Source organism: Leiobunum rupestre, chromosome 4 (assembly GCF_980474605.1).
Source record: "Leiobunum rupestre chromosome 4, qqLeiRupe1.1.hap1, whole genome shotgun sequence".
Taxonomy (NCBI): domain Eukaryota; kingdom Metazoa; phylum Arthropoda; class Arachnida; order Opiliones; family Sclerosomatidae; genus Leiobunum; species Leiobunum rupestre.
In genome coordinates this window covers 25,740,607-25,753,498 of record NC_143387.1, presented here as the reverse complement: position 1 = coordinate 25,753,498, position 12,892 = coordinate 25,740,607, and the positions used below count along the sequence as shown (strand labels likewise).

The 12,892-nt window shown below is 38.3% G+C and overlaps 2 protein-coding genes across 2 annotated transcripts; one reads left to right on the top strand and one right to left on the bottom strand.

Moving 5' to 3' along the window:
• Positions 1 to 2,324: 2,324 nt before the first annotated feature.
• LOC149947269 (RING finger protein 145-like) lies at positions 2,325 to 5,103 on the top strand. The gene is made up of 5 exons (XM_090171500.1): positions 2,325 to 2,493; positions 2,554 to 2,759; positions 3,051 to 3,909; positions 3,969 to 4,254; positions 4,318 to 5,103. Exons 2-5 carry the CDS (start codon positions 2,597 to 2,599, stop codon positions 4,822 to 4,824), a joined length of 1,815 nt encoding a protein of 604 aa, XP_090027626.1. The 5' UTR covers positions 2,325 to 2,493; positions 2,554 to 2,596; the 3' UTR covers positions 4,825 to 5,103.
• A 554-nt stretch (positions 5,104 to 5,657) lies between these two features.
• Positions 5,658 to 6,883, bottom strand: prel (preli-like). The gene is made up of 4 exons (XM_090171501.1): positions 6,736 to 6,883; positions 6,431 to 6,578; positions 6,155 to 6,368; positions 5,658 to 6,094 (listed from the first exon to the last, which is right to left on the bottom strand). The coding sequence occupies exons 2-4, from the start codon at positions 6,520 to 6,522 to the stop codon at positions 5,729 to 5,731; spliced, it is 672 nt and encodes a 223-aa protein (XP_090027627.1). The 5' UTR covers positions 6,523 to 6,578; positions 6,736 to 6,883; the 3' UTR covers positions 5,658 to 5,728.
• Positions 6,884 to 12,892: the final 6,009 nt, after the last annotated feature.

The window sequence follows — 12,892 nt, the reverse complement described above, 5'->3', positions numbered from 1 at the left end:
CGACGACCATTCTCGGTTTCCTATCGTAGAGATAGTCCGTTCGACGGCGGCCGACAAAGTGATACCCGTTCTTAAACGGTTATTTTGCGCTTTTGGGATCCCGTCTACAGTCCGCAGCGACAATGGACCACCATTCAACGGGTTCGACTTTTCCGATTTTGCCATTGAATTGGGTTTTCACCACCGGCGTATCACCCCACTCTAGCCTCAAGCCAATGGCTTGGTGGAAAGACTGAACCGAACTTTAAAAAAATCGCTGCAAACATCAGCAATTGATAGGGTCGATTGGCGCGATGTCATCCATCTGTTCCTCTTAAACTATCGTTCGACTCCTCACTCGTCGACTCACCTTGCCCCGGCAACGATTATGTTCGGCCGTGCAGTCAACTGCAAGCTACCCCAGCTACACACGACAGAAGACGTGCAGTCGAACAACGAGCAATTACGCAAAGCCGACAAACTCGCTAAAAACCGAATGAAGTTTCACGCCGATAAACGTCTCCGACAGAACCTTCGTTCCTTTTCGGTGGGCGACAGAGTGCTTGTTAAAACCAAGAAACAAGGCAAACTAACATCTACATTCGCCACCGACATACTTACTATAAAAAAAACCAAAGGTTCTCTGATTACCGCTGAAAACTCAAACCGCACTGTCACAAGAAACCAAAGCTTTTTCAAGCATTTCGACGGAAAGGTCCCACGAAACACCCCAACCGTTGTGGAGGACGACATTCCGCGCCCCAACATCCAGAGAAACCGCGGAAACCCACCAGTCACAGCGCCACTTGAACAACGGCGCAACAACCCAGCTCGTCCGGAACACAGATACAATTTACGCCAGAATAGAAGACCTCCGCGGTATTTAATAGACGAAATGTGACGCGTTTTATTGGCAAAGTTTCGAAAAGCTATCGACAGCTGCCATGATTTTAGAATTTAAAATGTTTGTAACTAATTTGTTTTACCGAAACAGTATTTTTGTGTTTAATATTATTAATACCGGATCACTCCAAAACAAACGGGGAGGATTGTAGTGACGCGCTATCGCCATCTATCGCGAGAGAAACAAAGCGAAGAGGGCATCATCGCGGAGCTAGACAACAAACGATCCTTATGTAAATCTCTCTTAATAAAAGTTATTAGTTCCAACACCAATTAAAAACATCACAGACTTCTAGACTTGTACCTTGGTATTGACAGCACGATTATCAACGGTTGCTCAACACGTCGTAGTGAAGCGTTGAAACCCATTTTACACGCTCAAGGTTAGACTACCCCAGCATTGTCAACAATTCCGCGGCTGCTACTCATCTAGCCCGGCTCGATAAAGTACAAAACGTGGCACTCCGGGCTATTTTAGGAGTTCCCAATCTACACGGATCTCCTTAAAGGGATAATGAAATCGGAAAATACAGTACATTCAAACTATTCAGCTTTCAAAACTACATATTTTTCCAATTTACAGTCATGAGAAAAAATGTAAACTCAAATTTTAAGAAAATAAAAACTACGCCGAAAAAAGCAGACGCCGCCAACGCGAAATCGCCGTGTGTTTTGAAAATCCCGGAATCTGTACGGACGCAAAATGAGAGGCGACTTTTGAATTTAAAACGTCACTTCTCATTGGTCGTCGGACTCCAAGACAGCTTTAACTATATGATCCGCACCTGTAATGGTGCTGATCCTCATGTGTTTCGCTTTCGGAGTCTCTGTAGCGATTATCCCCGGTCAGTAAAGTTGCGGTGGTGTCCGGCCCATGTCGGCACTCCGCAGACCGCTGTGCAAATCTGGGCGAATAGACTCTTCAATATAACATCTTCAAGGAAATCGCCAAGAAGTAATATATACGAGAGCCAGGACCTGCAAGTTAGTGTTTATATAGTGCTTTTTGAATTGAAACTTTTCACCTGTATATAGAACGCCATATTTTTATTAAGCCTTAACCCTTAATATGTAAAAAAAAAAGCTATATGGTTAAAATTAAACACTTGTTGCATACTGGTCCTGGCTTTCGTAAATATTACTTCTTAGGGATTTAATTGAAGATGTTTTATTGAAGGACCTATTAATTCGTCCCCCGATTGTAAACGTTTTCTTAAAGACGGCTATCCAGCAAAGGTGAACTCCCTGTCATCACGGACCTTTGTACTCTACTGCGTGCGGTGCATATTAGATAATACCTGTCTTCTTTAATTTTTGGCGGATTTTTGTACAACTGTTATTTAGTTTCAATTGTCATTCATTTACTGCTGTCACTACATGAACCTTGCTGATGTTGGTGTGAAGGCCATGCTGCCACATACACCAAATAAAATATTTAATAATTTAAAAAAAAAATAGAATTCTAAAAATTGCGAGTGATTATTGTGAGTTTGCGACGCTTGAAAAAACCTTCGGTAACATTTTTATAGAATTTACTAAGATACTTCCAAAAGTACTCATCGAAAATTGATTTTGTCCAAAAATAATGTACTTCTTTCAACTAAAATTTTGGTAATTTTTATTAATTATTAAGATTGTCTTTGGCATTGTCTTAAACCAATTTCGTTTCAGTGACTTTCGACAATAACTTACGTTCTAAAAAGGTAGAATAATCATGTGGCCTCTTAGTGCTTCTCATATTGATGCTGCTGTAGGCATATTCCTCCGTCTTCCAGGACTTCTAATTATTGATTGGTGGTGGCAACATGAACGTAATAAATCCTTACCCCACTCAATTAGTTCTAGAGATATAATTGATGCTCTTCTCACAAATATAGGTATAATCAGAATTTACATCTGGTGTACTCATAGGTCTATAATATTTCCATAAGCATGACATTTTGGTAAATATGTTGTTGAGAACCAGTTGAAAAGTGACATCAGCGAAAGCAAAGTTACTCTCTAGTGAGTATCTGTCAGAGGCCACATGATATGCTAAAGCGGAGAGATACAAATAAGCAATGAAGCCCATTGCCTCTCAGAATAAAGAAATTGCCATTCCTCTGGAACAATATTATAGACATATGGTATAATGAGACTTATTCTTAGATCATACTTTTTTTAAATAGCTCTGCTCCATGGCTTTCTCCTGTTGTTATTACCTTTAAAAAAAGTTCAAGCTCTCTACACACATTTTGTCAGTTTCGCTCTATTGCTCAGTGGAAATCTCCTCTCGTATTTTTACATTCACCGCGAGCCTGACCTCTCGCTTTTTCCACACACTTCTCCAGTTGAAGGAAACAGGGATAGTTTCTTAACGAAACAGTTTACATTCTTAGGAGTGCAAGTGCTACTAGCAGTAACAGCTAGTTTCCTTTTAAGGGGTCCTGGGAAGCCTCACATTTTATTCCTCAATGCATTTTCTCTTCCCCTATTGGCCAAGTTACTTAACTTTCCCCAAGATTCCTTGGAAATAATTCATAATATAGGAAGCACCATTGTGGCTGCTAGTATCACAAGATACATATACTTCCAAATACCGAAGGTTACTGGTTGTCTGAAAGAAGCGTATCATGATGCTGTAATTACGGTTAACGAAGTTAATGGATGGACAACGTTACTTGTCAGCCTATGGAATAAGCTTTTTGTGCCAAATCATTTCCTTGTCTTTTGGTTGGGCCAATTTGCCACCAAGTTCTTCAGTGCTATGAAGAAAAACTCGTCCAACTATTACAAGAGTTCCTGGTTTTTGGGTGAAGAGTGGTACATTTTGGTAATAAGCATTGTCAGTAGCATCTGCAGCAGTCCTGTTAGTCTTCTGGCAACTGCGGTCATAGTTTCACACCTATCTCGCCTGGTTTTAAAAGGCACCAAGTGCTTCTTGATGGGTCAGCTGTCATCTCCCACACCAAATCTTGATGAAATCAGTACAGCTTATAGTGGTTGGACCGAAGGCTTAACGCTGGTTCTCTTTGCCATACAGACTGGGTAAGATTAACATTTAAAAAAAAATATGCAACTGCTCAAATTTTCAATTGAATTTCTAGTTTAATGGAAATGCGAATGCCAAGTAAAATGGCCGTCATGACTATCATTCTGTTCATTGATTTATCAACTTTGCTGCAATCAATGCTCGAAATGGTTGAACCAGTTTTACTCTCATTGGGAACAAACAGAAGCGGGTCAAATGGCTTTAAAAGACTGCGTGTATTTTCACTCTGTGCATTTCTCTTTTGTTTCCCTCTTTATCTGACGTACTTATTCATTCAGTTATTTTCCATTGATTTCTGGATGATAATTTTGCTCTCCAGTTGTTTGCTGACATCTTTTCAGGTACATTAATACCTATGGTATGCCACAATGTTTAAAACTAATTTATATTTTTGCTGATTTTAGGTCATTGACCTGTTGATTGTTTATTTCCTGTTTGTATATGATTCCTGGCAAAAAGAGCCATGGGATAGTTTAGACGATGTTGTCTATTACACAAGAGCTTTCACCAAGATACTAGAGTTTCTTGTGGCTCTATTTGTAGTTGCAGTAGGTCTCATTGATTCTCCAAGCGACGGTTCAGCTCAAAATCAAACAAAGTGGAATTGGGCCAATTCGACAATCATTCTTGTCCACTGTTACGTCAATGTTTGGCAAAGATTAGTGGCAGGATGGCAAAGCTTTAATTTGCGCCGCAAAGCCGCTCAGCATACTATTTCTCTTCCTTCGGCCAACAATGAAATATTGAAGGAGAAAAATGACCTGTGTTCCATATGTTTTGCGGAAATGACTGCAAATTCGAAAAATAAAAGCTGCGAGACTCCATGTCACCATTTCTTCCATCGGGCATGCTTGAGAAAATGGCTCTACATTAGGAATGCCTGCCCTTTGTGTCATACAGCCATTAGTTAAATATGAGTGAAATAAACAAACTCATTCAGATCTCAAACAAGTGAGAGCTAAAGTTGGAATTTATATTTAAAGCGGATTGTAATTAAATACTTGTACTGTATTCTGATTTTTTTACATGTATTATTGTGCCATACAATTATGATTCTCTGCGAATCAAAATTCTTAATGCAGACCACTTTTGCTGATTTGCTTTGGAATTTGGAACTCTAAGGCTATATGACATGTATCAGCTTCTTTATATATTATTATATATATATATATATATATATATATATATAGTACATTTCATTGATGAATTTTTAAAAAGTTTATGTACCTGACACTTGGAAATCGCCAAATAAAATTTGTATAAAACAATTGTTTTAAAATATTAATACTAGGCTTATTGGTGAATTACATTATCTTTCAAAGGCTAAGATGATCATTTTATTGGGCTTGTTGCTTATTTGTACGCGCAAAATGTGATTGGTGTATTTCGAGCAAAAGTCGAGCAAATCTAAGGAAATCCATTTGAAAAAAAAAACAATTTTTCCATTTTATAACTAGAATAACAATCTGGTAATAAAAACAAAAAGATTAAGAGGGATTAAAAAATTTAATGATTCTGTATTTTGTAAAAATACCCAAGGATTTTTATTTTAAATGTTTCAAAAGTGAAGTATCTCGAGTTTCTTGACTTGCTCAACTTTCACTCCCACATAGCGATTTATAACGAAATTGATAGTTCCTGACCTGCAGTTTCAATAAATTATGGTTTGGTAAAGTACATGGTTATAAGTAGATCTTATGAGGAAATTTCAATAAAAATAATCTTAAACAAGTAACACATCCAATAAAACTGGACTTAAATCTATATTTGGACAAAACAGAACAAACGAGAATGGCAAATTTTAAGCAATTTTTATCATTGACGATTTGCTGAAACCCCACTGGCAGCAGCCATCAAAGGAACTGCTTTTGATTTGGCCAATTCTGTCGCTTTTTTTGCGGTTTCTCTTAACTTTTCACTACGTTCTGCGACTGTGGCCCCGCTTAACAAATTACTAGGTTCATTTTGGGTCCCAAGAGTATTTGGATACATGTTTTCTAAAATATACGTAAAACCTTTTTTTGTTTTAGAGATATTATTTTTGAAACGTTCTATACCAAATGCTTGTATTGCAGTGGCAAAACCAAAAACAGATGATGAAACCCACGCCTGACGCTCTAAAATTGTATTCTGACCATCACTATCTGGTGTCTGACTATAAACACATCTTTCTTCTAAAGTCTGTGGAAAGGAAATAATAAATTAATAAGTAATAAGAAATTAGTAAGGAATAATCAATACCATAATGCTCCTCATTCCAATATTTCTAGTGTAAGTGGTGATGGTTTTTTTTTCCGAATCTACAATGGATTCTTCAACAATTCGCACATCTTTCACACTCATAAACCGTTCTCCCCATTTTGGTATTCTATTGGTCTTTGTTAATAGTCTAGTAGAAAATAGTTTTGATCCTTCTACCCGCCGAAATATAACATCTTCAGTCAGAACATGAGAGCTAAAAAACCAATAATAGTAGTAGGCATACAATAATAAAAATTGATGTATAGAAGTCAATACCTGTATGGATTAGGATATCTTGACCAAAATGCTCTTGCTACTTGGTCCCAGGAATATTGGAAGGAATCTTTATTGTAATAATATTTCACCATCTTTGGGTATTGAGAAACACACTGCAGAGCTTATCTGGCATTAAATATAGCTTTCTCTGAAAGTAAATGAAAAACGTTGTAGATGTAAGATTTATTATTAATTCAAGGTAAATAGAATAGGACAATAGAATCATTAGCATGTGGTTAAGCCTCGGTCATAACATACTTAACCCTTTAATAAATAACTAAATGAGTAACAATTTGAAAGCTTACCGAAATCGGATTACAATAAAGTTTGTAATCAAACGCATACGACTAAATCGTCATTTAAGCCAAAAGTTTTCCACAAAGTTAATTACAAATATAATTTACTAAACCATAAACTCGGTAATAAGAATCCATAGAGCATGGAGGAAAGAAACTGGGCTGCGTTCAGCTGCTTCAGCAACGCTTAATATACTTCGATTTCTTACTGTACGGTTTCTAGAGTTTCCGGTTTCGAAATGCCTTTGGTCATCGTGGTTGTGAAAAACTTCCTGATAATATAGCTATAAATAAATGAGTGAACCAAACAAATCTCTTTAGTAGGAGGCCCCATCTAACTTCATTTTTTCCTTGCAATCACATATCATTACAGGATACTAACATGGACATGGTACTAACGAGGAGTGTACCCGAGGTGTTAATCACCGATTTTGATGAAACTCAGTGGGTATGTAGACCTTGGGGTAACATGAATTTTCATCAAGGGATAAGTTACGCTGGGCTTACGTTTTTAACAACTTAAAATGAAAAAAAAGCATGGAATTTTCTCAAAAAAATTAAATTTTCAAATCTCAACTAAAATGCTAAATTTGAACTATTTTGGGTGAAATTCATCAAGTTTGGGTAAACTTCATCCAAATTTGAGTAAAATTGAGAAAATTTCAATGAATTTCATAAATGAAGGAATATTTGCAAAATTTTACCTGAATAGGGTATTGTCAAATATTTTTTTTTTGAAATCGACCAAAATTGGATAAATTGACCAAAATTGGGTAAAATGACCTAAAATATTTAAAATTGGATAAAATCTAAAATGGGGTAAAATGATACAATTTGGGTAAAATAATCAAAATTCGTCCAAAATTGGGTGAAATGGTGTTAAAACAACTATTATCGGCTACAATTGGGTAAAATTAAAAAAAAATTGGGTAAAACAGCCATAAACGTGGCTAAAAATGATTAAAATTGAATAAAATGAATGAAATTTGGTTAAACAACCGGAATTTGGGTTAAATGAATGAAATTGACTAGAATCGTGTTGAATTAATTGGATTGACTAAAATGAACGAAATTGAATAAAAAGAGCAGTATTTACTTAAAATAAATAAGTTTCGACTACATTCGTCTTAAATCAATTGCAATTGACTAAAATAAATCTGTCAGTTGAGATTTGAAAATTTAATTTTTTTGAGAAAATCCCATGCTTTTTTTTCATTTTAAGTTGTCAAAAACATTTTCGGTTGCCATGGCAAAATGGAAGCCCAGCGTAACTTATCCCTTGATGAAAATTCATGTAACCCCAAGGTCTACATACCCCCTGAGTTTCACCAAAATCGGTGATTAACACCTTGGGTACACTCCTCGTAAGTACTTCTGGTTTTAAGTGTTATGATACATATGGAAATAAAATTTTGCGTCACATAAATACACCCCCCCCCCTTCATTTTTACCTCCTTACCAAATATTATGTCTTCATTCTATATACTCTTATTGGCAAGAGTAAAATAACATTTTTTGGATTATAAGTTTCTTAATCAAAAAACGATGTTCTACGGTTAGATGTTTTTCCAAACTCGTCGACCACTAACATAGGATTTTCTTTTCTGCAGTTAGATAAGTAGCTATTAATCGAAAGTATGGCCAGATTTGAAAGTCTGTCCTCGCTCATTGTTGTTCGTAGACACGTTTCAATTCTGTTCAGAGTACTAAAACTTCTTTCTGAAATTGTATTTGCCACGGGAATGTACAGGACAGTTTTATAGTACTTGACCAAATCTGGAAAGCCATCATCCAACGTTATTAAATACAGAAAGCAGTCGGTAAAGGTGCTCAGGTTTTGGGATTTAATAAAATTTCTGGCTATTCCTATCTGCCCTTTTAAAGCATGTATATCAAAATTGAACCTCTTGTATGTTTTACAATGAGATATAACGTCATTTTCGTCAAGGAAGGTTTGCAACTGAGGATCAGACGCGATTATTCCTTTGAATCATTTCTGATATAAATTTATCTATTAACTCGTAGTAGCTAGGTAGATCTCATCTTATCGATTAAGGTTTTCGCTTCCATTTCTCGATACCTGTCGGGCACGTAATGACACTATGATTTAGCCTCTTGTTAATAATTATATTCCGCTTTCGTAAACTTAAAGGTTCGCTGTTGCGATCAGGCACGGAGATAAGGGCGGATTCTGCCATCTTTGAAGCTTCTTCCCAAATGTTTTCAAATCGTTGATGTTCTTACATTTTCTAACGTAGCTACTGTAGCTTCACAAAGAGCAACCGCTTCCGTGAAAATGACTTTTGGAATTTGCCAATATTCCGAAAGAGAATTGGTAGCACCTAAAACTTCATCTAGAGCCACAATCAAAATCAAGTTGCTAAAGTTGTGTAATTGATAAATATACCCACGACTTTCAGCTGCCTCCTCAGATTTCCCGTTTTCAACCAAATTCTCTAATGACAAAACTACCGAAATCAACCTATTTCTAAAATAATGGAGGCCCTTTTCTTTTGCTCCACCACCTTGTGTTGCAGCTTTGTTTCATTTTAAGAACGACGTCATAATCCAGATCTTTCTGGGAGTTCTCAAAATATTCACATCTAATAACTGAATTGCTTTGAAAATTGTAGATTGCTTGAACTAAATCTAGCAATTCCCAAACTGGCAATATGTTGGAGCAACAGTCAACCAAAACTTAATTTAAACGGTGAGCGTAGCAGTGCACGTATAGACAATCGCCGCCTACCGTCGCTTCACCCTGACCCCATTTACATGTCCACTCATTAAGCTAGGCCCATCATTCGTCTGCGCGACACAATTTTCAATTTTCAAACCGCTCTCCCTTAGAAGACTAATTATGGCCAAACTAATGGTTTCAGAATCAAACTTGTGCAAATCTGTATTATCCTAAAAATCTTTCTACGATGCCTTTTTATTTTCTTAATTATTCCACCCCTGAATTGTCTCTAGTTTCATCTGCAATTACTGAATACAACCCACAGATTCATTGACCTCTTGTACAATCATCCTCCTCACTAAATTTCCACTTACATTGATCAGTTAATTTTGAATTTTGCCATGACTATATTTGGCATTGTTGGGCATACTATCGCGCTTGGCTTTCAAATCAGGGCATTTTCTTTTTAGTAGATCTAAAACTTCAGTGAAGTTCCCCCTATTTCCATTTTCTTCATTATATCTATGACCCCTAAGTGCTAGGTCTTGTTGAGCGCAGATAATTATGATTTCCACGTGTGCAGATAACACATCTATATTTCTAATTACGTCAAGCCTAAGGTGGTGCCTTGGGTATTAGTGTTTGTTCTTGTTAATTAAACACTCTATTAAAGCTATAAGATTTAGACTTTTTGATTAGGATGAAACTTACAGGTAACATCACTGCTTACTTCTTGCTTTTTACTTATGGTTTTATCGCTGGAGATATGGTCATTGCTACTATTATTATTTACTTCTCGCATTTCAATTATAGGTTTATCGATGTTGATATTATCATTACCTCTCTCCATGGTTGGATGGACCATGTCAAGTTTGGTGCGGATTTCTCTTCCAAACATGATTTCCGCTGGAGATTTACCACTAATTTGCGGAGTGCGGCGATAGTTTATGAGAAATCTTGCTAGTCTTACGTCGAGAGATCCACCGCCCTTTCAGCCTGACCATTTGAAGCAGGGTGATGTTGTGCAATGGTCAAATACTTGAAGCCGTTATTCTGAAGATTTGGAACTCGTTACTTGTGAAACAAGTGGCATTATCACTCACCAGGGTCTTCATAATTCCATAACATGCCAAATTTTGTCAATGATCGCTTTAATACGCTAGGGATCAACTTCGATTTTTTCTGGCGAGATAATACGGCCCAGGTATTTGATCTTTTTGACAGTGACTTGAAGTTTCTTAGAACTAAAAGTCAAGTCATTATTACGAGAAGTCTGTAAAATACGTAAAAGTAGTTGATTATGGTCTGTAATATTTGGAGCCGTAAGAAGAAAGTCATCCGTTGCTATGTATGTGTATGTGTTTGTAAATTTTTCAGGAGGAAATATTTGATACATTACTTGCTGAAATACTTCTGTCGCTGTGCATATACCGTAGGGAAGACGGAGATAACGAAATTTCCCAAACGGGGTAGAGAACGTACATAAGTACGAACTTTCCTCAGTGAGCTCCACCTGCCAAAAGGCACTCTTCGCATCGAGCACCGTGAATATTTGTCTACCATGTATTTTGGAAAATATTTCTTGAGCAGTTGGCGATGAGAATGGTTGGCGTCTGATGACAGGATTGAGTTTACGAGGATCCAGATATATGCGTATACCACCGTCCGGGTTTCGCACTATCATAGGATGTGCCCATTCTGACGGACCATAGACAGGGGTAATGATTTCATCGCGCAGCATCCGCTGGAGTTCTTCAAGGACTGGTTGCTGGAGAGCATGAGGAAGTCTATGTGCGACGGACACAGATGGTATGTCATTTGGTTTTAAGTGAATCTGGTACTTTATCGGAAGCTTTCAAATTCTGTCAAAGACGTCTGGAAATTGCTGTATGAATTGTTGGGGATTGTGATCCGAATGGATATTGGTGATAGTAGCAGTAGAAAGTGGCGGAAGCAATGATCCAGTACGTGTCACTCGTTGAACCAGTCCCAGTGCAGTCAATGCATGGGTGCCCAGTATTGGGACCGTGTTAGTAGCAGTTACATAGAAAGTTAGTCTTCGGCTACTTACGAATGAGGCACATGAAAAGTCCGCCATACCCAAGACTGGGACATCATGCCCAGTATAGGCTACTATACGGCGAGACGGTGGTCGCAGAGAGGATCGGTTCAGAAAACGGTCATATTGTGGCAGTATGTTGACTTGAGAGCCGGAGTCTAAATTAAAGCAAACAGGCATATTATCTAGGTATACCATACCATTCGTCATCGGTTGGAAAGTGATCAGGCTCAGACATCTCATCACATACAGCAGTCAGAGTATGGATAGTAAAGTCCAGGGCATCATCTTGGTGAAAACTGGTGGAGTTGAGAAAGTAGGTTTGAGGTTGATGTAGCACATCGGACGGGTTGAAGAGTTGTTCAGAGTATGGCCCTTGCGTGTAGTCACCAGAGGAACAGGGGCGTAGGAACGTTCTAGAAGTTGGAGGGGGCAAAGTGAAACCAAAAGGGGTCTGGAGAATGGTTTTGAATTTTTAATGAAGTGTAGCTTCTCCGAATGCATTTGTACATTTTTCTGCTATATAAATTGGCGGGAAAAGACTGAAATTTAAACACAGTTGAGGTTCTATAAGCTTTATATGCTTTTAAAATATAATTTGAGCCTTGCGTAGATTTCAACTGACCAAAAAGTTGGAGGGCGCTATAACATTAGTTGCCCCTCCCAGTAAAATTCTAGGGAGGGGCATTGCCCCCCTTGCCCCCCCTGGTTACTACGCCCCTGCAGAGGAATAATGCTGCAGTGTCATGCCAGGATCCAGTTGACGAGTATTTGAAGCCGACAGCTCATGCAGGGAGGAGTAGCCAGGAAAGCCAGCAGCAAAAGGTGTATTAGGAGCTGCTACGAGAGAACGAACAGTGCAAGAGCGACAAAGACTCGCCCAGTGTCCTCTACGGTGGCAGTTGTGACAGATAGATGTGGCTGCAGGACACCGAATACGGCGAAGATGCTGAAGACCCAAGTTCGTGCAAGCAGGAGAAGTAGATGACAAGTGAGAAGACCGTTGGTGAAGCTGTGGCCGTGGAGGAAACTGGAGTCCTCTGTAAGGTGCAGACTGAGGATGGTTGGGCAAATATGACCGGTGTCGTGGCGCACGATAGATCTCTGAAGAACGGGAGGAAGTATAACCACCCGGACGGACTTGAGAGGAAGACTGGTGGGAAGCAGGGCGTAATCGCCGCGGATGGTTGTACAAGGCATCGATACCAGCAGGTATGGGTGGTTGAGGAACCCGTTGTAACGCAGCATGATTAGTTGAAGATTCATCAGCTTGACAGATCGTAATAGCTTGGGTAAGAGTCAGATTTTGATGGGAAAATAACGTCTTGCGAAGCTCAGGTTTGTGAATACCAGATAATATCTGATAGCGGATCAACGAGTCTTGCAGTTGGCCAAAATCACAGTGTCGTGCCTGCGAACGAAGCTCA

What these genes read in the sequence shown, in the direction of transcription:
- LOC149947269 (XM_090171500.1), top strand. Translation starts at nt 2,597, where the DNA reads ATGTGGCCTCTTAGTGCTTCTCATATTGATGCTGCTGTAGGCATATTC. An exon ending in CTCTTTGCCATACAGACTGG is followed by an intron (nt 3,910 to 3,968) that starts GTAAGATTAACA and finishes TTGAATTTCTAG; the next exon opens with TTTAATGGAAATGCGAATGC. An exon ending in GTTTGCTGACATCTTTTCAG is followed by an intron (nt 4,255 to 4,317) that starts GTACATTAATAC and finishes TGCTGATTTTAG; the next exon opens with GTCATTGACCTGTTGATTGT.
- prel (XM_090171501.1), bottom strand. Translation starts at nt 6,522, where the DNA reads ATGGTGAAATATTATTACAATAAAGATTCCTTCCAATATTCCTGGGAC. An exon ending in AGATATCCTAATCCATACAG is followed by an intron (nt 6,369 to 6,430) that starts GTATTGACTTCT and finishes TTGGTTTTTTAG; the next exon opens with CTCTCATGTTCTGACTGAAG. An exon ending in TTGGAATGAGGAGCATTATG is followed by an intron (nt 6,095 to 6,154) that starts GTATTGATTATT and finishes TCCTTTCCACAG; the next exon opens with ACTTTAGAAGAAAGATGTGT.